The following is a 26,814-nucleotide window of genomic DNA, read 5'->3' on the forward strand; positions in this document are numbered from 1 at the left end:
AGCCAAGCAGACGGAAAAGCTAGGAGACTTCAGTACGCAATATGTAGGCATCTCCATCAATGGACGCGCAGCTCGTGCCATGGTGGACACCGGGGCAGAAGCTAATATCATGACCAAGGCGGCAGCAGAGAGGTTAGGACTGAAATATGTTCCAAGCAACACCCGCCTCAAGACGGTCAATGCACCACCGACCCCGTGTGCGGGATCGCCCAGGGAGTAAGCATCACGTTAGGAAGCTGGCAAGGTAAGACAAACTTTACCGTCGCTCCTTTGGATATCTTTGATATTATTCTTGGGCAAGAGTTCTTCCAACAGTGCCACACGATGATTGACCCCCAACTCCAATGACTCATGGTCCTGGAGCGGGAAGGGTCATGCATGGTACCTCTAGTCAAGGTACCAAAGAAGGAAGGACACGCCCTCCTATCAGCCATGCAGATTATGAAAGGCCTAAAGAAAGGGGAGCCGACGTTCTTAGCCACCATTGCAAGTTCGAAAGAAGACAATGGTGATAAAGAATCCTTGCCACCGATCGTGGAGGAAGTCCTTGAAGAAAACAAGGATGTGATGCCGGTCGAGCTGCCAAAGACCCTACCTCCGAGACGCGAGGTAGACCACAAGATAGAGCTGGAGGTTGGAGCTAAGACACCTGCACATGCCCCTTACCGCATGGCTCCACCCGAGTTAGAGGAGCTAAGGAAACAGCTGAAAGAGCTCCTCGAAGCCGGTCACATTCGTCCGTCTAAAGCACCTTATGGCGCGCCGGTGTTATTCCAGAAAAAGAAGGACGGATCCTTGCGCTTATGCATCGACTATCGGGCGCTTAATAAGGTAACAATTAAGAATAAATATCCTATCCCGCTTATCGCAGATTTATTTGATAGACTTGGACAGGCCAAGTACTTCACAAAAATGGACCTCCGAAAAGGGTACTACCAAGTACGCATCGCAGACGGGGACGAGCCAAAGACAGCGTGCGTAACCAGATATGGAGCATACGAGTGGTTGGTGATGCCTTTTGGCCTAACCAACGCACCCGCCACGTTCTGCACGCTGATGAACAAGATTTTTCAGCCCTACCTGGATCAATTCGTGGTAGTATACTTGGACGACATAGTCATCTACAGCAACACTTTGGAGGAGCACGTAGAGCATTTAAAGAAAGTCTTCCAAGTCTTAAGAGAAAACCAGCTTTATGTTAAGCGGGAGAAATGCGAGTTCGCCCAGCATGAAGTACATTTCTTGGGGCATATCATCAGCCAGGGCGAACTAAGGATGGACGACACCAAAGTACGGGCAATCCAAGAATGGGAGGTGCCCACCAACGTGACCGAGCTACGATCGTTTCTAGGACTTGCGAATTATTATCGCAGGTTCATAAGAGGATACTCTGCAAAGGCCGCTCCGCTGACTGAGCTATTAAAGAAAAATAAGCCGTGGGTGTGGAGCGCGGAATGCAAGCAGGCGTTCGAAGGTCTCAAGACCGCGATAACAGAAGAACCGGTCCTGACGCTGCCCAACTTCTCAAAGACCTTCGAAGTACACACGGATGCCTCAGACTTCGCCATTGGAGGAGTCTTAATGCAAGAAAGACACCCCATAGCTTTCGAGAGCCGCAAGCTGAACGAGACCGAGCGACGCTACACGGTATAGGAAAAGGAAATGACGGCCATAGTGCATTGCTTGCGCACATGGAGGCATTACTTGTTAGGCTCCAAGTTCGTGGTCAAGACAGACAACGTAGCCACTAGCTACTTTCAATCACAGAAAAAGATCACCCCAAAACAAGCTAGATGGCAGGACTTTCTAGCCGAGTTCGACTACGTCTTGGAGTATAAACCAGGAAGAGGCAATGTTGTGGCCGACGCGCTAAGCAGGAAGGCCGAGCTAGCTGCCATCACTACAGCCCATTGTGATATTCAAGACGCAATCAGGGATGGCATGCAACATGACCCCGAAGCCAAGAAGCTGCTGGAGTTAGCCGCCCAAGGCAAGACTAGGCGCTTTTGGGTAGAAGAAGGCCTCTTGCTCACAACCGGTCGCAGGGTCTACGTGCCGAAGTTCGGGACCATCAGGCGGCGAATAATCAAGAAAAGCCACGACACACCGTGGGCCGGGCACCCAGGGCAGCGAAGAACGAGGGCATGGAGGTTTCTAGAATAGGCTAGAAAACCTTAGACATTTCAAGAGAACTTTAGAGAAATGTAGAATTCTCTAGATAGGGGTCAAAGTGTCAATATTTGAGGGACCTCTCATGTAAATATTAATTACACTTTAGTCCTTGGAGAGTAGTATAAATATAGGTGCCACCATTTGCAAAGGCACCAAGCAAGTTTGTAAGCAATCTTCCAAAGCTCAATATAAAGCCTTCTTCAAAAAGCTCTCTTTGTTCTTTCCAAAAACTTTCCTTAAGCATTCTCTTAGCTTTCCAAGTCCAAAAGGCTTCCTTGAGTTTACAAGATCTTGAAAGATTAGTGAGTAAACCGTCAAGGGCCGCATGGAATCTTAGCCATCACTCTAAGTCCGTGACACTTGGCTGGCTATTTTGGTTCAATGCAGGTTTCATCCGTTGCTGAAGATGTTCGAGTACAAGATGCTGGAGCTAAAACTGCTGATTTTAATGATGATGAAGGAGAAGGCTTGGTGAGTTTGCTCCTAAATCATTATAGCGAAGGACCTTGCAAGACATATTTTCCCTTAAATAGGTTAGATACTTCATAAGGTATGAGCATGATGGAGGTGGTCCATCTATGTGTTTGTGTTAGACATGACTTGAGAAAAACAGTTTCAGCATTTGCTACGTTGCTGCACCATCATTGTCCTTCTCTCTCTTTTTCTCCCCTTATTTGATATTGATATTCACCAACTTGTACTTCCTTCCAATCTCTCCATGATATAGGATCATGCCAAATTTCCAATCACACAAACTTCTAACACCCAAACAGAGAAGCAATTCTATTAAATATAGCTAGTAAAAGACATAGGTATATTGTCTTAAACATTAAAAAACACAATTAGACAAAGGCTGACCAGTCCCTCCAAACTTTGACAAACTAAAAGGATCATTTTCTATAAAATGCAAATTGAATTTGAAACCTTGGCTGGCCCTATAAAGATTCACCTTACCCCTTGAATCCAAAACAAAGTTATCCGTCTGTCAGAACAGTCTCTAGCAGCTTCATTGGCCTTCTTCAATGACATGGTAAACTGCACAAGTTTTACATTTCAGCAAGTTGGAAATTTTCTTCAACCTCTGCATAGTTATTTCATTTGGCTCGGGGATCATTAACATAATGAACAAGCATAACATTATTCGACTCCACAATCAACTTTTTTGCATGTGGCTCTCATTTCTTGCATTGGTTCAACCCATGCCTCAAGGCCTCAAGGCCTCAAGTCTAGAAATCGTATCGTCTTGAACCTCAATATCACTCCAGTAGCTACTTAAACACAATCCTTTTTCATCTCGGAAGACACCACTAAATTGTCCAGGCTGGTTCCCTTTGTGCTAATACCATAGATGCTTATTTTAATCTTAACCTGGAAAAGGGGAATCGATTTCCATATGACATGACAAGGTATACAATATTGACCCAAAAGTTCTTCAAACATCTTACTAGTCTGATCACTTGGCATACCCGATAACAATTTGGTTTCAAGATACCTGCAAGACAAAAGTTAAAAGTTACATCTTAGGGGTAACTTACAATTTACCCTCCTATTGTTCCTTCAGCTCAACAAAGAAGTACTTTGCATAATTCAACCAACAAAATTCTCCAACTAGCACTTAAATCAATCACATGAGTAAAACATATCTTATGACTTGGAGAAAGAAATGAAACAAGCATACGTGGACATAAAATAAAGGGTTAATGACTTCAATGATATGTTCATAGGGCAAAATTAACCCTTGTTTCCCAGAATCAATAGAATGATGATAGAAAATTACATTTGATAATAAATGGAAATTTCATTATTTAGTCACACTCGCAAATACTTTGCATATCAGACCAATAATATCACAGTTTACTATATTTGTGTCAAAGTTGATATCTATGTCAAAGAAATGTAAGTTAAATTCTGAGAACACATAATCATACATTGCATCTTTACTAGTTTTTATGTCAATCTCTATTGTGAATTTAAGAATTCTATGTAAACATATCATTGTTTCAAGATCATTCAGATCCTCGAGCGATAGATCATTGAATTCTCCACAAAATGAGTTTGTCAACATGAGAATACGGTTAAGACAAGACGAATACTAGTTTGCTCCCAATAGATTGCCAATAAGATGATAGTAAGAAAGAGGCATGTAGAACTTTGTTGGTCCCTAAGCTGTCCTCTTACGATCTTCAGCAATGGTGCTTAAGACATAGTTTCTTGCAAATTGCGGTATCAATAGATGACATTACAGGATCATATATTTCTACATTGTCAATTATCTAGTGGTGTATGCTGGAATGCGAGGGGATCTCAAACAGGATGAGACCATCCAAAAAATATCTATCGCATTTTAGGCTCCTATTCTCATGTTCAGGTGGTAATCCATGGTTTGGGAAGCGTTGAATACACTTCCAATTCAGAACTTCAGCCTGCCATAGTTCTCCAACTAAAACAAGATTTTTCCAGTTAGATTGACAATATAGAAATATACGGTCTTGTTATGTCTTGACTTCAGTTGATATTGCAGTTTGAAAGAAACTAGGTCTTGAAGTTCTCACCATTGATGAAGATTGCAAGAGGAAAGCTCATACACCAACAATGTTCTACATGCCTCATTCGTACTATTGTCTATTCGGCAATTTATTGGGAGCAAACTGGTCTTTGTCTTGTCTTAACCGTATTCTCTTGCTGACAAACTCATTTTGTAGAGAATTCAATGATCTACCACTCGAGGATCTAAATAATCTTGAAACAATGATACACTTATAGAGAATTCTTAAAATCACAATAGTGATGGACATAAAACTAGCAAAGATGAGATGCATGAACATAAAACTAGCAAAGATGAGATGCATGATTATGTGCTCTCAGAATTTTTCTAACATTTTCTTTGACGTGGATGCCAACTTTGACACAAACATTGGCAAGTTAGGATATTATTGGTTTGATATGCAAAGATATTTGGGGGTGTGATTAAATACTGAAATTTTTCGTTATTATCAAATGTAATTTTTTGTCATTGATTCTAGGAAACAAGGGTTTTGTCCTATGAACATATTGTTGAAGTCATTAGCTCTCTATTTTTTGTCCGTGTATGCTTGTTTCATTTCTTTCTCGAGTCATAATATGTGCTTTAATTGTGTGATTGATTTAAGTGCTAGTTGGAAAATTTTATTGGTTGAATTATACAAAGTACTTATGTGCTGAGCTGAAGGAACAATAGGAGGGAAAAATGTAAGTTATTCCTAAGATATAACTTTTAACTTTTGTTTTGCACGTATATTGAAACCAAACTGTTACCTGGTATATCATACCAAGCGATCAAACTAGTAAGATGTTTGCAGAACTTTTGGGTCACTATCGTATGCCTTGTCATGTCAAATGAAAATTGGTTCCTCTTTCTCCAAGTTGAGTAAACTAAACATCTATAGTATTAGCACAAAGGGGAACCAAACAGGACAATTTAGTGGTGTCTTCCAAGCTAAAGGATTGTGTGAAGTAGCTATATGGGTGATATTAATGTTCAAGACGATGTGACTGCTGAACTTGAGGCCTTGACACATGAGTTGAACAAATGTAAGAAAGGAGAACCACACGCAGAACAATTGATTGTGGAGTCGGATAATGTTATGCTTGTTCAATATGTTAATGGTCGCCCTGAGCCAAATGAAATAACTATGCAGAGGTTGAAGAAAATTTCCAACTTGCTGAAATGTATAACTTGTGCAGTTTATCATGTCACTGAAGAAGCCAATGAAGCTATTAGAGACTATGTTTTGACAGATGGACAACTTTGTTTTGGATTCAAGGGGTACGCTGAATATCTCTAGGTCGAACCAAGGTTTCAATGAAAATGATCCTTTTATTTTGTCAAAGTTTGGAGAGACTTATTAGCCTTTGTCTAATTGTGCTTTTTAATGTTTAGGATAATATACCTTTATCTTTTATTAACTATATATTTTACAGAATTGCTTCTCTGTTTTGGGTGGTAGAAGTTTGTGTGATTGGGAATTTAGCAGGATCCTATATCTTGGAGAGATTGGAAGAAAGTATTAGTTGGTGAATTTCAATATCAAATAAAAGCATATTTGCTCCCTTTTTTTTAAAATTATTGCAACAACATATAAGCTCCATTCCAACAAATTTTTGTGCTCCGTTGCCTGTTTCCCTCTCTCAGATACTAGCCATTATAGTAAAACCTCACTAAATTAATATAGGTGGGACCATGAAATATTATTATTTTGTAGAGATATTATTTAATCGACAAGTTAATATTTATTAATTTAAAGAGTGTCTTGAGATTCAATGATCGAAGGATAAATCAAAATCATTGTATCTTATTAATTTAAGGATCATATTTATTGAATTCACATAAAAAACAAATTTCTAGTGCAGTTCGAAAAACACATATCATATCTTAAATAATTTTACATGTTCGGAGGTCCAGAGCTTAGAAGAAATTGTGGGTACTATCGGGAAAACAATGTTGATGATGAAGTTGAAGATGATACAATACCTTTGGGACCAGTTACATACAAGGAAACACTTATCGCATCTAAAACTTTTCACAATTTTATGGTGCAGTTTGAAAAAACAACATTGGAACTTTTGGATGCAATAAGAAAAGTTAGATATGCGCTTCAACTAAATTTAAATTTTAACAAAACACAATAGAATCATATTTCACTAAATTATCTTAGATATATATATTTGTACTTTTAAAGAATTACTCCCTCCATCCCATTTTATGTGAGATAGTTTGACTCGGCACGAAGTTTAAGAAAGAAATGAAGACTTTTAAAATTTGTGGTCCAAAATGAATGATAGAAATTTGTGTGATTGTAAATCATTTGATTAAGGGTATAATAGACATTTATAGTTGAATTGTTACTTAATATAGAAATGTGTCATTCTTTTTGGGACTGACTAAAAAGAAAAGTGAGTCACATAAATTGGGATAGAGGGAGTATTAATTTGTAATACTAATGAGACCATATATTTATACAAGGGTCTTCTGAAAATATATTATCTTATCGAAATAGGTAAATTTTTTTCATTGGCCTAAGTTGGGACCAGAGGAAAATATTATCTTAGAGATATTATTAATATTCCGAGTATTAATTTAGTGAGGTTTTACAGGATATAGTCCACCTTCAAACTCTTCATTTCTATAGCTTCTATGAAATGGTTAATGAGTCTATTATAATTAAAAGCTTCTGTCCATTCTTTTTCTAGTGCTCTAATTAGAACTAATTAATATAATTACTTTCTATAAAGATTTAAATAGGAGGAGAAGGAAAGAACAATCTTTTTGTAGAGTTTTTGTTACGAGTAGTAGAAAAGACTCACTTTAGTATAAAATGTTAAGAGCAGTAGAAAACAGAAGCACAACCCTCATGTAATAAATAAAATTTATTTCTTCGCTTTTATGAAAAACAAATGTCCAACAATACTTGTCCACTTTGTAAAAACAATAGATAATGTAACATCTTGTGTCTAACTTAGATCTAAAGGGATGTACATGACACCATTATAGTCTTCTTTCTGTCCTTATTTGGAATGTCTTTAGCGCCTATATCTCTTATTGTTCATTATCATAGCACATATATTTTTTTTCTCAATCCCTATGTTAATTTTTTCTTTTCTTGCGTCACCATATCTTTTTATTTTTTATATATTTCGTCTGGACCAAATTATACTTATTAAGATGTGCCATTATTGAAATATTTTGAAGTTGTGATACCCTCTAAGAATTTGATATTTGGGTCATAATGGTTTTATACCAGCCAGTACTAGGAAGCATGTGTCCACCACTCTGTTATGACATGAAAATGAAATAAGAAAAGTTCTATGTCCTTGTGGGGAACAACCATTGTACCGGATCTGCAATAACAATGAGATTTTTTGTGTAATTATCTCTTGTTTTCTTCATTTATGTTGTAACAAATAATATAGTGCATCTATCTAACCCATAGGCAGTAGTGTATCTTAGCCTTTTTCTCTTTCCTGATTAATGGCTGAATGTAATGAAATCTAGCTTTCAAGACATGCAAGTTCATGTCCTTGCATTGTATTTAAAATTTCTCATTCCCTTTTTAAATTATTTTTCCGACTTCTTTTGTGCGCCAATGCATTAAAATTAAGGATATAAAGTTAAAGTAGGGGTCTTTTCCTCTATAAGCTGAAAATTAGTGTTAGTAGCAGAAGGGAGAAACAGTGGCGGATCCAGGATTTAGAGTCCGTGGGTGCCAAATGGGATTCAAACCCGCAACATCAACCTTCTAAAGTTGTCCTCCTACCGTGGCACCACAAGCCAATTTTGTTCTGTGGGTGACACGCTTTATATTTATATAAATATTATATATATATACCTATGTATATATAGAATTTCCGTCGAAGTTCGGGGGTGGCGTGGCACCCCCACAGCCCTTCATAGAGCTGCCACTGGCCGGAGAAACATATTTGGAGTATGATTGAGGTGGACATAAAAGTCTTTTAGATTGATGGAAATTTGAGTTTTTGAAGATCTTAATCTCTTATCCTAGGCAAAAATAAGAATCTGAGAAATAGGTGAAGCTATGACATCCTATTGTGGATGTTATATTGTTCATTAGGATTTTTTAGTCCTTCTAGTACTGTCTTTCCAAGTGGTTACATATATTTATTATTTACTCATATAAGGAGAAAACATGGAGAATATGATCATCAATGTATTGGGGCTGCTTTATTTGACAGTTAATCCTTTACAGTTATAGTCCGTAATATATGTGAAAAGGTGATGTATTTGGTCCAAAACTCTAAATGTAGCAGAATTTTTTAAAAAAAAAGAGTGTCAAAGGTTAAACATTTTGTCCATGACCTCACGTGCCAACAGTGAAGTCAGTTTATGGTTGCAACAAGAGACGGACAGAGCAACAACAACAGTGGCCTTTGAGACAGGCATCAAAATAGATACTTTCCGATGAGTATTTCCGGCCAACTGAATCCAAAGTGGCATTTCAAATCTGAAAGTTTTCGATGATGTTTCCATTAAAGATGGTCTTTGGGAAGGTAAGCGGGATGAGATGAGATGAGACGAATAGGAGGTCCCTGATGGGAAATTTTCTGGTGATATTGCCCGCTGCTGATTTCTGGGCAAAAAGGCCATTTTTTGCTTTCCAGATGAAGATTGTAGGCTTTCCACATACGATTTTGTGGTAGTTCTTGGATTTAGATGAATTTTCAGCATGTGATCACTGGTGTTGGAAGGGGAGGTTTGTTTTAGATAGACGGGTGGTAGTAGATAGAAGGCGAGAAACGGGGGTGTGGGGGGAGTAAAGGCTGCTGGTTGATTATGGGTGTTTTATTTAACAGGCCCTTTTACAAATTCTATCAGATTTAGGGTTTCAAACCAAATGTGTTACCTTTTTCATATACAGTAATGACTCTATTTGTCAAGAAGATACTTCAAGGACCATTTCGATCATTTTCTCGATAATAAGCTATGGCTGCCTATGTCGTGCGGGCCTTTTGAGTGAGAAGGTATTTGGCTTTGGTTTTGGTACCACGCCTCTTAGGTTAGCTTATGAAGAAAGGAGAATTCTTGAAGTGTAGGATTAGAAAGCTGACGAGCAATGAAGATTAAAAAGAAGGCTAAGCATAACATTTACGTAGATAATACTAATTGGTTAGATAATACCACCTTCTGTCCCTTGTCTTGACTTTGACACAATTGGTGTTGTCTATAATAGAGATTAAGAAAAAGAAGTGTGAATGAATTATTGTATATGATGTTCTTGGAGTTCTATTAAAATAATTGGTATTGTGGAAAGAGTATGAAAATGTGATTTGATTTGATTATTGCACTCACTCATAAGAATGAGTTTTTTTTTCTTTTCTTTTTTGAGAAAGGTAAAGTTAAAATGGACGCTCTCACTTTTACCAATTTGATCCCTACAAAAAATGAAGAAGAGAGTTTTAATATTATAATTTAAAGATTAGAAGATTGTAAAGAACTCAACAACCTTTTGCGACAGGTCAAAGTTGAAAGCAGGTCTAACAAAATAGAAGAGAGTTTGATGCAAGATTAGTTTTAGTTCTGGAATGTTTTTCAGAAGCATTAATTCTTGTGGAGTTTTAATTAGAACATGACTTCTTCTGGAGTTGGAATATGCCTATTGTTGTACAAATCCAGTTTCTTCAAATTCATGAAAGAATCTTAGCATAAAAGAAGTTACTTTTATGTTTTAGATTTCATTGCAGTGACTTGATGAAGAGAATATATATATATATATATATATATATATATATATATGTATGGTCTAAGGTTCTGGAGCTGGGTTGGCAGGTTCAGAGTTCTGAATGATCAAATTGAGCAATAATTAATGGAAAGATACGATGAAAGAAATCATATTTGGACAAAATGGTGTTTATGTAATGTGACTTGAAAACCTTCACTTAATATCATTCCAATATAAATCTTTGATGAGATTGCTTGGCATCTGTACAGATAATATTATTTCCATGGTTATACATTGCATCAACTTCCTTCTATATGGTTACTTCATCTTTTAGGGTTTAAAACTGTATAATTACATTTACTTCAATAATATTCCACAGTTCATGCTTCCAAGTCCTCTTTTGACTTGGTGACATTTTTGTTTCCACAATGTCATTCTCTCCTCTTGCTTTGTGTTTTGTCATTATTTTCTAGAATCCAGACAGGGAAAGAAAATAAAGCCTCTAAGAACAGGTTAAGATTTAACACATCAAGTTGTCTTTCTCTGCATGCAGGTTTGCTTGACTGTTTATAGGCAGGGAGGTTCTTTCAGTGGCAAACCCTGTGAATATTCATCAACAGTAACATAATTTGATTTACGCTGATAGTTGTTCTGTCTAATTAATTGGACTCATCTTTTCTCCCTTTTGGCAACAGTGTGGTGATCACTCACAAATGGTTTCTTACATCATTTTTATTTTTGTTGTGATATTGTTAGATAACTTGTACTGATGAATATTATAATACGACTTGTTTTTCCCTGTTATCGTCTGGCATAGCAGTTGGGATGAAAAAATAGGAGTTTCTCTGTTATCGTCCTAAGTTGTTTTTCCCTCTCTCCCTTCAAAAAATATTGTACATTATTTCAAAAGAAAATGAAAATTAGACTCCTCTGAGAACGGGTTGGAAAGAGGACCAACAACACTTCAAATGTATATATGAAATTACACGAAATGTCAATGGTATGTAGTATTTAATCGTAAATACTAGCGTAGGAGAGCGAATCTGCAATGGGAAGTATCGCGAAATAGATGACACAAGCTCAATATTTGTTTAAGGAAATGCAAAAGTTTTTCTCTAATGTAAACCTTGATGTCAATTAACGTGCGAAGTCATTTTTTTTTCCAAAATCCATATTATTGTATTTATTCATAAGGGTTAGGGTTGGAGGATGAAGACAAACTAATGGAATAATACTAATTAGCACTTCTTATGGGTGGACCCGATTTAATAGTTATTTTCAACATTTCCCACTTTCACATAAGAAAGTGGTCAAGTTTCATCCAGGTATAAAAATTATATATTTCTTTGAATTCTCTTGCATCAATTCATACAAGATAATTAGGCCTTACGACCGACATACTATGTGAACACTTTATTATACACGTGTTAGAAATATATAATCTCTTGTCATTTTCATTAGAATAATCAAGTATATCATTAGAACTTAGAAGTATGCTTAGTGCACTAGATCATTTGAACCACCTTAATATATCACACTTCGATCTTACATATTATAATTCTTATGTTCATAATTATATGACTTATAAGTCACAATCGGTACTAACAAACACAAAGTAAATAAGAGCCACCAATGATCTTCCTCTTCTCATGAGTCTCCCAACTTGTAGCCAACTCGTTTAGTCAAATCGAATCTCTCATGGTTATTTAGTAGCATGCTAAAATAACGAACATCAAATCAAGCTTTGACTCATTGATTAGAGTTGTGAGGGTTCTAAAATATGTTTCACACAGGGGTGGGGCGCCCTGCCACTCAGTGCGCCCCAAATCACCCTCTGTAGTTCAGGGGCTGGCGCATCGCGCCAGGTCCCCTATCCTTCCGTCCTTCTTTCTGTATGCGTTCCCTCAAATCATACCTATGTTCTCTTCTTGATATCCACACTTAAAAATCTTCATTAATCCCTGAGAGATCATGCATATTCAAGTCATAACTCTTAAATTCATAATTCAATTTCAAGATAGAGTTAAGAGTAAAGTTCGAGGAAGTTCTTTCGAGTCATTTTGAGAAGTCTTTTATAAATTTTTAAAACTTGTTTTAAGACTTGAGTACTTGAGTATGAGGATGAGAAGAGTTGAGTTTCATTTTTCAAAATGAATATATGGGAACTAAGTAATCCCAAGAGTAAATATTTTTACATTTAAAATGAGAGAAAACTCCAATTTCAAATGAGTTCATGAGGAGTTTTGAGCACTATCTCTTTTAAGAGAACCTTTTGAGTAATAATCTCAAAGTTTGAGGATGAGGAAATGTTTTTAAACATATGAGCATGAGTTATATTATTGGGAGTAGTATTGAGAATCGATATGTGGATGAGTTCAAGCAACTCAAAGTCCTCATAAACCATGTATGCCAACGTGGGTAGAAAGGGTCATACTTTTTAGATGGTTTCTTATTGCTTTTACGCATAGCTTAGTGGATCCACTTAGTTGAGGATGTCTTATACTCCGGCAAGGTATATGACAGTTCTGACAGTGTGGGCGAGACGTATCATCACATAGCTCATACTGATGGTTGTCGGTTAGAAAATCTCCCAAATAAGAGTAGAGGAATTTTATTGTATTTTTAAATACATTGAGTTACTATTTACTATTTTAAAATCTTTCTTTATAATGCATCTTATTGTTGCTTTTATGTTGAACCGAGTTGTGTATTTCTGAGTTCTTGAGTATCCTTGAGTCGAGTTGAGTTGAGGTGAGTATGGGTTCCTTTTATCAGTTCAAGCTTGCAGGTTATGTTCAGTGTTCCCCATACATGCTCGTACATTTCATGTATTGACACCATTTGACCTGCATCGTTTCATGATGCATATACATGAAAAGAGTCATCAACAAACGTTTCGTTGACACCACTTGCAATTCGAGTTAGCTTTGGTGAGCCTCCTTGCTTCCGAAGTATTCCATTTACTTTTCAGTTTTGTTAGGATGTCGTGAGTCTTGTCTCGACTTCCATCTTTGTCATTTAGAGGCTTCATAGATAGACAGTAGTAGTTGATGAGTCTTTTCATTTCTCTTGTTAAATGTTTTAAAGACTTGAGTTGCCTATTTCTGGCTAGTTGAATATTCTATTATATTCCGAGTTGTTTATTTGAGACTTTTGAGTTAAAACTTTACATTTAAGTTCATCTTATGTTGTGTAAGTCTTCCGCTAGAGCCAGGTTAAGGGTTCGCTTGGGGCCAACAATAGTTCTCGAGTGCCGGCCACGCCCAGGGTGTAGGCTCGGAGCGTGGCAAATATGCGTTGTACTCTTTTCCTTAACCATGGTTTTATCCCAATTGAGTTTTCTTGGTAAGGTTTTTAACGAGACAACATTCAAAGCTTATTAAAAGATATGCGTACTCTTTTTTCTTCAATAGGATTTTTTCCCACAGGGTTTTTTCCTAATAAGGTTTTAACGAGGCATATTATCTATGGACATCCAAGGGGGAGTGTTATAAAATAATATATTGTGGATGTCCACTACACGAAGAAGTTACTACAGTACCCCCCTCCATTATGAAGATAACCTCCACCTTTATGATCATTATTCTTGTAACCTTTCACCTCCATAACCTCCTCCATTATATTCATGTTTAATGTCATGTTTATGACTAACCTTTTGTATGCCTCTATGTTACACTATAAATAGAAGTATAAAGGTTTATATTGTATACACTTGAAGATTTGGTGAACACTTGAATACTTTGAAGAATAAGAAAAATTGGCATCTCTTGTCTCTCTATTTCTATTGCTTTCATCTTTTATATTTCTTGTCTTATTTTGCTTTACTTTTACAACAATATTCATTATATCAATAATTGTTTTTGGGAAAAGGGCATGATATACCCCTCAATTTTGCCATTTAGAGCTGATATACTCTCGTTATGAAAGTGTCTCATAAATAGCCTTACCATTATACAAATGGCTCACATATACCCTTACCGTTACAAAAGGAGCTCACATGTACCCTTGATCTAATGGAAGTGAAAAAATTAGTTTTAGATTTACTTTTTTAAATTTAATTTTAAAAAAAATCATGTAGGGATATATATACAGAAAAGGGCCAAAAATACTCCTAAACTATAGGAAAAGGTTTAAAAATACCCTTCATCCATCTTTTGGTCTAAAAATACCCTTCCATTCACCTTTTTGGCTCTCTTATACCCTCGAAACTAACAATTCTCTCTTTATTTTTTATTTTTTTAAAAATATTTATTATGTGTCATTCTCCTATTGGATAATATAAAGAGTCCACCTCAATTAGATTATTTCTCATTATTTATCCAAACCAAAGCAATATACCTCTTCAAGACCCCAATTTTTTTTATATAAAAAAAATATTGTAGTTTTTTATTATTTATTTATTTTTGAATCCAACTCCTCTCCATTTCCTCAATTTTTTACTTAGATTGAAGACTCATGACATAAGAAAAAATTAACGGCTAATATTTAATTAATTAAATCAAGATTTTAAACATGGTATAGATGATTAATATTTTATAAATAAATTTATTATGTCATAATCATAACAATATATTATCTTATCCATAAATACATTACACACATTTTTCTCTATTTTCCTACTTAAATTTTCCCTATGGCTACGACCGTCCATCTGCTTTTTTTTTTTTTTTTTTAATGAGTTAATTTTTAAGTAAAATTGTTTGTGGAACTTTTTCTTCGAAAAGTATTTATCACAGATTAGCAAAAAAATTAAGTTCACAATTTAAAAAAAAAAAAAGGAATATAGATAGTGTGGCACTATTAATATTCTTATAATATATTAATTATTTTAAAAAATCTTTTTAATTTTTTTTTTAGAGCAAATACAAAATTACTAGATTTTAAAAATAAATAAATTAGGGGCTTGAAGAGATATATATATTTTTTATTTAAATAGATTATGGGAAAAAAATACTAATCGAGATGAGTTTTTTATTTTATCTAATAAGAAAATGATAAATAATATTTTTTTCAAAAAAATAAAACAAAATAAATTTTGGTTGTTAGTCATAAAGGTATAAGTTAGTCCAAATGTTGAATGAAAGGGTGTAAGTGAGCCAAAAAGGTGAGTGGAGGGGTACAGATGAGCCAAAAAGGTGAATGAAAGAGTATTTTTAGACTTTTTCATATAGTTCAAGGGTAGTTTTTGCCCTTTTTCGATATATATATGATCCTTCTAGCAAAAGGTATACTTTAATCTTTTCATACATAAATTATTTTTTGACTTCTTTGATTATCATTATTTGAGTTTCTTATTCTTTTTTTCTTTCATTCTTCAGTGTAAAGAAATAAATTTAAAACTATTTTTTTCGGATATATTGTAATTTAGTTTTTGTATTTGTAAAAAAAAATTAATTAAAAAATGGGGCATTTATAATAAAGTTTACAAGAAAATTAGTGAAACATAAATAAATTTGACCATCAAAATAATAAATTTAAGTTAGTCGTTAAAATAAAAAAGTCAAAAAAAAAATACGTGTGTGACGGATCAAATATACCTGATTATAAAATTTTCAAAAAAATAATTTAAAAATTAAATTAAAATTAATTTTTTCACTTTCGTTATAGAAAAAGGGTATATGCGAGTTATTTGTATAATAATGAGTATTTATATGAACCACGAAAGATAAATTAACTTTAAATGACAAAATTGAGTGATATATCATTATTTTTTTCTCATTTTTTTTAATTTGTATAAATGCGACAAGTTAAATTGGCAAATGAATTGGAACGGAGGGAGTAAATCGAAAAAATATCGTTAATGATGATGTGTCAGCGTCATCATGAGATCGCCGCTCCTCTCTTTTGGTTTTTACTTTTTCTAAATTTTTTTTTCAAAAATAACACAAAAGCTTCTTATCTTTCAACAAAAATATTGTAATTTCCCATACCATTTCTTTTTAATATATAATGTTTTTTCTGTTTGTCCCGCTATATTATACTCCCTTGTAATTAGGGAGAGAGGAGTATATTTTATATATATACTACTGTAGTCTTCTGTACTGATAAAAGCTTATGTTTTCTATTCAATGGTGGATTTATTTATTCTTATACACTCTTCAGCCACAAGCAAGAACCTTCACTGGTAAGTTCTTCTTTTTCATGACTTTTCAGTTGTCTACTCTTAGATCTCAATGCATATTTAATGGAATTGTGTTTGACATTTCATTGCATTCATAAAATTTGGAATTTGTCTGACTTTTCTCTAATCTGATCAGGTGATTGTGATATGTATCCAACTTGCCATAGTTCATCTATGGATTTTACGAAATTTGGTTGGAAATTAGGTTTAAGGTTACTTCTTAATAAATTGAATTGCCTGATTTTGGTGGGGAAATATGGTGTGTTCTGTGTTTAGGTGGGTTTTGATTAGGATAATTTCATGCTGGTGTGATGTGTTAGGAGTTTTAGGTTGGGGGTAGTGGGGTTTGAAGATGACACATGTTTTGCAACAGAAGCCTGATAGCACAGGGGATGATGCCCACTCTGAATTTGAGAGGGGATGGGAGGAGTTAATGTGCGGGGACTTGGACGAGTGTATGTCATTTGCTTCATCTAGTTCAGCACGAAACACTGAAGATGAGGACGATGACAGCGATGGTCTTGTGAGAAGAAGAAGAAGGAGGACTACTTCCCTAATTGAAGGCGATGATAATCTGGCTGAGTCTTCTGCTGCTAGGCGGAGGCGTTCACAGATTTTGAGTAGGTGGGCTGCTAGACAGGCAGAACATATGATTACTACTATCGAGAGGAAGAATCGTGAGTCCGAGTTGATGGCACTTGCCGGTTTGCACACTGTGTCGACACTTGATTCTTCATTCTTGAGAGAATCACAATCTCCTACTTCAAGGCGTGATGCCGAGAGGACAAGCAGTAGGTCCTCGACTATCTTGCAAATGTGGAGGGAGTTGGAGGATGAGCATATATTGAATCATCCCCGAGAGAGGGTAAGGGAAAGACTGACTCACCAGAGGACTGTGGACTCTAACACCAATATTTCTAGTACTAGTATTTCAGAAAGCCGGGAGACTGAGAACCATGATACTTTGGTGGATGCTAATGAGAGTGAGAATGAGTATGGTACTTGGTCTCATGATGTGATTGGACCACAGATTGAGAACAGCGAGAATGGAAACTCCAGCCGTGAACAGTCTCCTGATCTAGGGGAGGTTGAGAGGGAGAGGGTGAGACAAATTGTTCGTGGATGGATGGAGAGTGGGATCAGTGACCATTCACCTAATGTCTCTCAGAGGAATGGTGTCCCAAGAAGTGAATGGCTGGGGGAGACAGAGCGTGAAAGGGTGAGAATTGTGAGGGAATGGGTCCAAATGACTAGTCAACAAAGAGGAGCTCGTGGTGGCAGAAGGGAAGAACAGTCCAATGGGCTTAGTGCTCAAGCTGATCGTATTCGTGATGAGTCTGTTGTTGAGCATGAGGAAGGCCAGCCAGAGCATGTACATAGAGACATGCTGAGGTTGCGTGGGAGGCAGGCTTTACTGGATTTGCTTGTGAGAATTGAAGGGGAAAGACAGAGGGAACTTCAAGGTCTCTTAGAGCATCGTGCGGTTTCTGATTTTGCCCACCGCAGTAGGATTCAGGTTAGTTGTTATTCTTCATCCAGTTTCCCTGTCCTATTTTTCTTATAGGAGCCTCAATAGAAGTCATGATTCAATTGTCACGTGGGCTTATGTTTATATCATTTGCTAAATTGTGAAGTTTGACATTTTGAAGCTGAAAATTGAATTAACAGGAGATGTTTACTATCTTGAACTGTGCTTGTTTTTACTTTGTTCCTCGGAGAGGTAGATGTAACTGGCCTTTTTGAGTTGTTATTGGAGGTGTCTTTGAGCTGTTAGCTAATCTCTTCTAGAGTTGTTTCTTTCTTGCTTAGGCATCTTATTTTATACCCTCTTACAGTCACTACTCAGAGGAAGGTTCTTGCGAAATGAAGGGCCTGCTGAGGAAGAGAGACCACCTTCAATGGCAGCAAGCGAACTAATTCATCTTAGGCAACGCCACACTGTCTCTGGGCTCAGGTATATGGCCTGGTCAATTGTGTTTTGCAGCAGGATTTGTCTCAATAATTGACTTTTAATCACCTGTTGAAGCTTGCCTTATGTAATAAGTTATTAAATGTTTATTTCCATGTGGTCTACCCTTTCAGTTTTGTTGTAGAGCAGTAATACCTAGTCCAATTTCTTTCTGCAGCTGTCAGAATAATTCACTTTTTTATAATGGTTGTTTGTAGAGGAGTTATGGATACTACCCAGTGTGATCATAGCATGGTACCTTGTTGTTGAGGTTCCAGCATTATCCAACTAGGTTCCTTTGTCCAGTTTGTTGAGGCCCACGCCCAAGATCAATTATTCCTAGAGTCCAACTTTGATTGCAGTGCTACTTTATTCTTAACTGCTGATTATCTTGCTAATCAGCAATACTAAAATGATTCAGTTACAGTTGCCAAAAATATCTGGGAAAGTGGGAATGTACCCAGCAGATTCTTTAGTAGCAAATGCATTGTTTCCGGGGTTGGGGTGAGGAAAATGGGTAGCATGCATTAGTTATGGATAGAAAGTAGAGTACTTGCTTTAACCTTAATTTTGTACAAGTTAAATGTGACTTATCTTCTACCAGCAAATCAAGATTGCACCTAATTTAGTTTTGGAGGGGGTAGAACTTATGTATTAAAGGGAAAAAGAGGAATTGCTAGACATATGCTTCTTTTATCTAAGGTGGAGTATTTGGGAAATGAATGGTGATCTTACTATTCTCATCTCAACTCAAGTTGGCGTTATTTGGCTCTTTTAAATTTTATTGCCTGACCAATGTCATTGAAGTATTGCGTTTATGATCACTTAGAACTCAAAGATATATTAGTACCAGTCTATAGATGTTCAAGTAAGGTTGTTATGTGTGTCTAAGGATTAGTTTGGTTGTTTCCCCTAAAAAGCTGCAGGTGAAATGGTCGCCCTTCACCTTTCAGTTCTTTTCTCCTTTTCTTTTTGCGGTGTATTTTCTCAAATTCTCTTTCTCTTCTGTCTATAATTGACTGTAAAAGTAGCGATTAACCCCTGCAGCTCAGAAATGCTTAGGGAGGGCGCTTCGCCTCAGTTAAGCTGCACTTCAGTGTAGGTAATGCACTAAGGTGTGTGTCTCATTGCCCATGAGTTCTATCTTGAAAAAAGCACTAAAGCAGCACTAAACAATAAATATAATCAGAAAAAGAGATATATTAATCATTAAGGACGACATTTTAAATGAATTTGTTACTTCTTTCTTGCATTACATTTATATTCATAACTTTTTTCTTCATTGCACCTTTTTTTACTAAAGCCTACATGTTAATTGCGCTTTGCACTTAAAGCCCTAATAAACCTGGAGCGCTTTTTTAAGCTTTTCACCTTTGACAAGACTGTTCTATTGCATTACTGTATAAATCAATCAAGATCATGGTGGTCTTTCACCCATTTGGATCTCAGGCGAATTGATATGAAATTACAGCATGTTAACTGTGGCTAAGAGTGAGTTGAGGTAATTGAATGAGGAACTTATGTGAAAAGAAAATGAACGAGAGGATTAAGTAGCTTCTACCATACCACCTTTAGCTTGATGTTAATGTTAAATAGATCTTAGTTTGCATGTCACAATGTATTTTGTTCTTTCTTATGTGATGCTTGCAACATTGTTTAGTAATCATTTGATTGCACATATCTTAGAAAAGGCTCGCTTAGTGGGTAACTCTCCTTTTTGGAATTTCTAGAAGCACTTGGCAAAGAACCCACATTTTCCATTTTCTGTTTCATTATGAAGCCTCAATCTGTGGAAAGATTTTCTGCTTTGTGTTTTGTGCTTCATGATATCTCTTGCATGAGATGGGCTACCTAAGTGATTTGCACTTCCTTTCATACTTTGGTCTGGTTCTCACTTTTTGTACTCTTCCTTGTGAAAGAGAAAATCTGCATTTATAGCAAAATGATTATTTTATCATGTTGATGCATGGGTTCGTGACCCTTTTATTTCAACCAGGCAAGGATTTCGCTCCAGATTAGAAAACATTGTACGTGGTCAAGTGAGCAGCCATTCTGAATCTTCATCTAACAGTGGCAACGGTGGTTTGAGAAGTAACCAGACTCATGCAAATCCTTTACAGGAGGTACAAAATGAAAATCTTGAGCAGCTGCAGTCTAGGGAGCAGGAGCATATTACTCATCAGTTACCTGATCACAGAGAGAGTTTTGATTCCAGTACAACTAGTCAGGCTACAAACTGGCTAGTGTCTCCTAACCAAGGAAGGGGTCAAGTGGAACCCATTGTTGAAGCTGATGGAGCAAATCAGCGGGATGCAACTTCTAATGAACAGAGTAATGGAACTATGGAGAATACAAGTGGGAACTGGCCACAAAATCAACCAATTGTTTGGCCCCCTGAAACAACAGGTGACATGAATAGAGATGAGCATCGTTTACCAGAAAATATTGAGGTTTGGCATGAGGATGGGTCACGAGAAGCTGTGGAGAATCGGTCAGAAGGGCCTTCTGATCCTCCTAGAATGCGGCGTCCTGTCCCATATAGAAGAATTAGTAGATTCCATCCGCCCGATGATGATAATGTGTATAGTATGGAACTCAGGGAGCTTCTTAGCAGGTAAAATTCACGTGTCATTCTGTTTTTCCATCTATGGGTCTGAGGTATTCTTGTCATTTATCTGTTGAGATTCTTTGTCTGGTAGGAGGAGTGTTTCCAATCTTCTTCACAGTGACTTCCGTGAAAGTTTAGATCATTTAATTCAGTCATATGTAGAAAGGCAAGGCAGTGCTCCAATTGACTGGGATTTGCACAGGAACTTGCCTATTCCAACTTCAACTGAAAGGGGTCCGGACAACCAGAATGTTGCCCAACCGGAAGGAATTAGCAGGCCTTCACATGTGCAACCATCTCCTCCTGTACCTCCTCCACAACCACTTTGGCATCAGGATTTGCACCAATCCAGTTGGCCACATCACACTGTGCATCGTTCTGAACTTGTAAGCTTACCACCCCTTCCTAGAAGCTATTGTTAAATGGCCTGATTATTTTTCCATCTGATAGTGATACCTTGTGACTAATGCATCTACTTAATGAAGAACACTTCTCTAATAAACCAATGATGGAAATATCCAAAAAATTTGTTGCCTTTATATAGGGGCATCCCTTACAGGAATGAGATGATTGTGAATCTTTTCTATTTTCTTCCCTCTTCTAAGCTTTCACGGACTCACAACTAAGAATATTGCACTCTTTCCATGCTGCTAAGAAAAACATCTAACTTGGTACATATTTGTCTTCAATTTGAGCAGCATAATATTCTGTTCATACCAGTATCTATAGTAGATTCACGTCCATGGTGTTTATATATTCTGTTAATGATGTCAGTATGATTATGCTGCTTTATCGTGAATTGAGGGGTCATTTGGTTTAGAAGCAAGTCATGCAGGGATTAGGACTGTAATACACAGATTAGTAACGCAGGGATTAAAAATGTAAGGATTGTAATGTAGGGATTATTTGTTATTTGGTGCTTGATATGTTGTACTAAAAAATATTAAACGTATGTTTGAAATATGTGCTAATTTTTTCCAACAAAATATAATATGGTATTTTTTTCATTTAATAACTTTTTAATCCATGTACTGCTTATCCCCGCATAGAATAATACTTAGATTCTACATAACTTATGTGGGTTTTAGTTACATGGATGAAACCTAATATTGTGTAAACAATGAACAATTTTATGTGGAGATTAGCTTCTCCATTTCTCCAACCAAAGCATTACCTGAGTACTTTCTATTCTGAGCAGGAGTGGGAGATGATGAATGATCTTAGAACGGACATGGCAAAACTGCAGCAAGGTGTGAATCACATGCAAAAGATGTTGGAGGCCTGCATGGATATGCAACTGGAGTTGCAACGTTCAGTCAGACAGGAAGTTTCAGCTGCTTTGAATAGATCTGCTGATGGACAAGGTCTGTCTCTCATATTTGACATACAATAAAACATTGAAGCTCTGATGGTTGCCGTACCTCCTCTAATCCATCTATCTGTTTCTCTTCAACATCATTTGATTTCTTCTTAATTGAGTTTGGCCCTGCAAATTTCTCACAGGAGTTGCTGAGACTTCAGCCGATGGATCTAAATGGGGCCACGTGAAAAAGGGTACTTGCTGTGTTTGTTGTGATATTCACATTGATGCCTTGTTGTACAGGTAAAGTTTTTGTTATGCAGTTTCATATACCTTGCAGCAACTACTTCAAAATGTACAAGGAATGCGTCCTATCAACAAATAATGTAACAATGTTCTGTTCAAGATCTTTTGATAGTTAATGCTTTCTTTGTATTTCGGCAGATGTGGGCACATGTGCACTTGCTACAAATGCGCAAATGAATTGGTTCGAGGTGGAGGGAAGTGTCCATTGTGCAGGGCACCAATTGTTGAGGTGATCCGAGCTTACTCAATATTGTAAATAGAAAGGACAGGAAGTTCAAGAAAATCTAAGTTAAAAGTTGGTAAGGTATGGAGATGCTCCCTCTACCGAGCTTCTTAGATTCTTACCTGTAGAGTGTTTATTTGCCTCCATTCTTCTGATTATGTGGTATGCTACGCTCTGTATAATTGGAAAGCAACTGCCACGATGCACTTCTGTTGCATCATCCACTTGTAAATGAAAGGTTAATTTTTTTCCTTCTTTTTGTTAAGCAAGAAGCACCCATTTCTTTAGTTCTTTTGTTTGACTTGTTTTGTTCTCTTTTATTCTAGTTATCATTTGCGTCGTTATAACTACGTGAAGATAAAGTATTGGTTTGTGGCAGAAAGGATGAAATGACCACATTATCAAACATAGAGTGTAGTGTTCACTATACTGCTGCTCTTTGCAGGGGAAAAAAAGAAGAAGAAAATGACTTTGGGGGAGGTTCATGATGACTATTCACAAGTTTGATATATCATCTCTAAAATTTGGATTTGCAGTTATATTTTAAATACTAGGCATATCTACCATCTAGTTTTGTCCAGTAACTTATTGTCCAAATGATATCAACTTGTTTTGAAATGTTGAAGCAGGGCGTTTCACATATGAATAGATTCAACGTTTGTCTGCCCAATCGACACTAGTCCGGCTTTATCATACATGAAATCATCATAAATTTTGAGTAAAGTATCATATTGGTGAATTTTACAAGGCAAAATAATTGAAAGTATCATATCGTTTTTGAGGATGTATAAGTGAATAATGTGAAGTGTTTGATTGATTGGCTTGTCATGGATGGAGTGATAGGTGGTCATCATCACGAATAATAATACTATAAATATTTGATTCAAATACCTAGAATTGATGAGTGAAGTTCACGTTTACTAGTCAAAGGAATAAAGAAAAATTAAGTGGTGTTTAAGGGAATGATTGTTGTTTAGTGCCTGCCACCTTCACTGAAATACCTAAAAATAATGATTCCACAATGACCCCTCGAAAAAGGTGTGCAACGCAATGGCGTTTGGTTGCTGATCTTCTTCAACTATGTTTTTTCTTCTAGTACTCTACTTTTTAATTGTATTAATGTTTCCTGCTTTTTTTAATTACTCGAAAATCTAGTCAACTAAGGAAAAGGTTTCAGAAGGCTGAGTTTAGTAAGGAGGAAAATATTTTCTATTTTTTTTTTCATATTTGGTTGATCAAAATAATTTCTCAACAAAAAATAAGTTTCTTAAAAATAAAGAAAATGACCTTCCTAATGAAAATATGAAAAATAAGTTGTATAAGTGATATTTCAAATTTATTATTTCCTCCCTAAATGTCCCCACCCTTTGATTCTCCCACCTCTCGCACCCACGAATCTCCACTATCCATTCCATTTCGCTTTCATAGTGTTTTGCTAGAAAATATATAAATGCTTATGAAATAATATTTTCTTGCTTAATTATCAAACAATAAAAAACAAGTAAGAAACCCACTTATCTTCCAAAATAATCTTTCTAGAAAATTATTTGCGGTGGAGAACATTTTCCGCCATACTCCCTCTATTCCATATTAACTAAATTTTTGGGACTTTTTTATTGTTCAAAATAATTAAATTGTTCAAGGTTCAAGATGAATGTTTGAAATATTTCCTATATTTGCCCTTTCTTTTAGAGTCTGTTTGGAAAGTCACATGGTAATTAGAATTGACGTAATTACTAGGGTAGTAATTACCAGCCTAGTAATTACATAGCATGGTAATTATGCTGACCTGTTTGTTTACCACAATGCAATTACATTGTAATTATACATGTACTGTTTGGTTGCACAAATATAATCATAAAGTTATATTAAATTTTAAAAATAAAAGTTAATTATTTAAAATTTATATTAGACGAATAAGAAACTTTATAAATGATATTAAATTAAATACTTAAGATACATATTATTTTTGAAAATATTAATTAATAATCTATGTTCTTAACTAATATTATGAGAAAATAATTACTTTATATTTCTCAAATTAGCATATTCAATTGAATTAATCATAAAAACTTAAAGTACAAGATTTCTATGAACATCATGAAATGCATGTTTGACAAAAAGATTAATATTCTAAGTAAAATGTCATAAATTATTAAAATAATTGGCAAAAAGATAATCTATCAAGTCTAACTAAAAAACAACTGACTTGTGAAGTGAAGTCTCAAGTCAATACTACTAAAACAAATGAAACTGAAAATATAACATAAGTTCTAAATTCAATACAAATTAGTCTTATGTCAAATTTCAACTTAACATACATAAATATGATTTAAGAGAAAAGGAAAACGTAAGTCTATTACCTTACTCAACAATAAATTTTACTTTAATTTAAAAATTAGAATACTATCAAAATTATGTCAGTAAAGAAAATGCATAGCATAAAAAAAGATAATACGAAAAATTGCATGGAATCACATGAAGTAAAGGTTGAGAATGAGAAGAAAATGAAATATAAAAAAATAAAAAAAAATAAACTTTTAGAAAATTTTAGAATAATAACAATAAAAAATACTCCCTCCGTCCCATTTTATGTGTCACCATTTCCTTTTTGGTCAGTCCCAAAAAGAATGTCACATTTCCTTATATGGTAAGTATTTAAAGGTACAATTCTTCTTTTACCCTTGTTGGTCTCACTTAATCTTAAAGATAATACTCCAATACATTTATGAGGAGAGAGAAAAGTGAGTCTACTTTTTAAAGGGTAATTTGGTAAACATTTCAAAGTCTTCATTTATTTCTTAAACTTCATGCCCGGTCAAATGTTGCCACATAAAATGGGACGGAGGGAGTAATTTAAAATAATAGAAATAAAAAATAAATTAAAACAAAAAAATAAAAATAGAAATAAAAAGAAGAAATAAAAGAGTAATCAGCTTGTAATTATACCATGTAATTACTAGCAATTCATAGTCCCTCCCTGGAAATTGGAGAGTATAATTATCCCCTATCAATTACACCCAATTACCTGCTGAATGCTGACCAAGTAATTACCCAGCCAACCAAACAGGCTAGACAATGTAACTACACCCAATTTACATCAAATCCAATTACCAGGGTGGCTTTCCAAACAAACCCTTAATGAAGTTTGATATTTTCTAGGAGATAAATTGTACTACTTGCAAAGTTAATACTCCCTCAGTTCCTATTTAATTGTCATCATTTTAGGTTTCACGCCCTTTAAGAAACTAGACAAGTTTACTATTGTACCCCTCATTTTTTGACATTGTACCCTTATTTAGTATTATCTTGAAAGCTTTTAATCAATGAACATGAATTAATTACTTAGTTTTTCTATCTTGGTCAAAATTGTCACGACCCAAAAATGGACGTGATGACACTCGTCTTATCCCACCAAGACAACTTAGCCTAATACCCAACTAATACGATAAAGTGCGGAAATAAGCTATAATTGAAAGTTTAATAACAAGTAATAATACAGATACCAAGTCAACTTAACTAAATCCCCAAAACCTGGTTGTCACGTGCACAAGCCTCTAATGTATTACAATGATTTGAAAGAAAAACACAAGTCTCAAATGATGTTGTCACTAAAGTAAAACAAGATCATAAATAAGAGTAATAAGGTCCGCTGAGATGACAAATAACTACCTCACAAATCTCCATAGAAAGCCTCAGAAAAGAAGAGAATAGAAAGTGTTACGAAGATCCAGGCTCATAACCTACAAAAATGTAGAAGCAATGGGTGAGTACCAAACCACACAGTACTCAACAAGTAAACTTCTAAACACAAGCTAAGGGAATAGAATACAAGTACTCCTTACACCCAAACCGAACCTCCATAACTAAAACCAGCATAAAAACCTGTAACATCTCGCAATTTGAAATAGCTAGGAAGAAGC

The 26,814-nt window shown here is 35.6% G+C and overlaps 1 protein-coding gene across 1 annotated transcript; it reads left to right on the top strand.

Moving 5' to 3' along the window:
* Window positions 1-16,714: 16,714 nt before the first annotated feature.
* LOC125830128 (uncharacterized) lies at window positions 16,715-22,974 on the top strand. Its single transcript, XM_049509334.1, has 7 exons — window positions 16,715-18,022; window positions 18,342-18,460; window positions 20,451-21,068; window positions 21,154-21,448; window positions 22,261-22,426; window positions 22,566-22,665; window positions 22,807-22,974. Exons 1-7 carry the CDS (start codon window positions 16,859-16,861, stop codon window positions 22,922-22,924), a joined length of 2,580 nt encoding a protein of 859 aa, XP_049365291.1. The 5' UTR covers window positions 16,715-16,858; the 3' UTR covers window positions 22,925-22,974.
* The last annotated feature ends 3,840 nt before the right edge of the window (window positions 22,975-26,814 follow it).

The sequence above is a fragment of the Solanum verrucosum genome, unplaced genomic scaffold (assembly GCF_900185275.1).
Source record: "Solanum verrucosum unplaced genomic scaffold, falcon-dt-bn FXZP01000102.1, whole genome shotgun sequence".
Taxonomy (NCBI): Eukaryota; Viridiplantae; Streptophyta; class Magnoliopsida; order Solanales; family Solanaceae; genus Solanum; species Solanum verrucosum.

Coding starts and splice junctions, on each gene's coding strand:
- LOC125830128 (XM_049509334.1), top strand. CDS start 16,859: ATGACACATGTTTTGCAACAGAAGCCTGATAGCACAGGGGATGATGCC. Junction 22,427..22,565: donor TAGATCTGCTGATGGACAAG/GTCTGTCTCTCA, acceptor AATTTCTCACAG/GAGTTGCTGAGACTTCAGCC. Junction 22,666..22,806: donor ATTGATGCCTTGTTGTACAG/GTAAAGTTTTTG, acceptor GTATTTCGGCAG/ATGTGGGCACATGTGCACTT.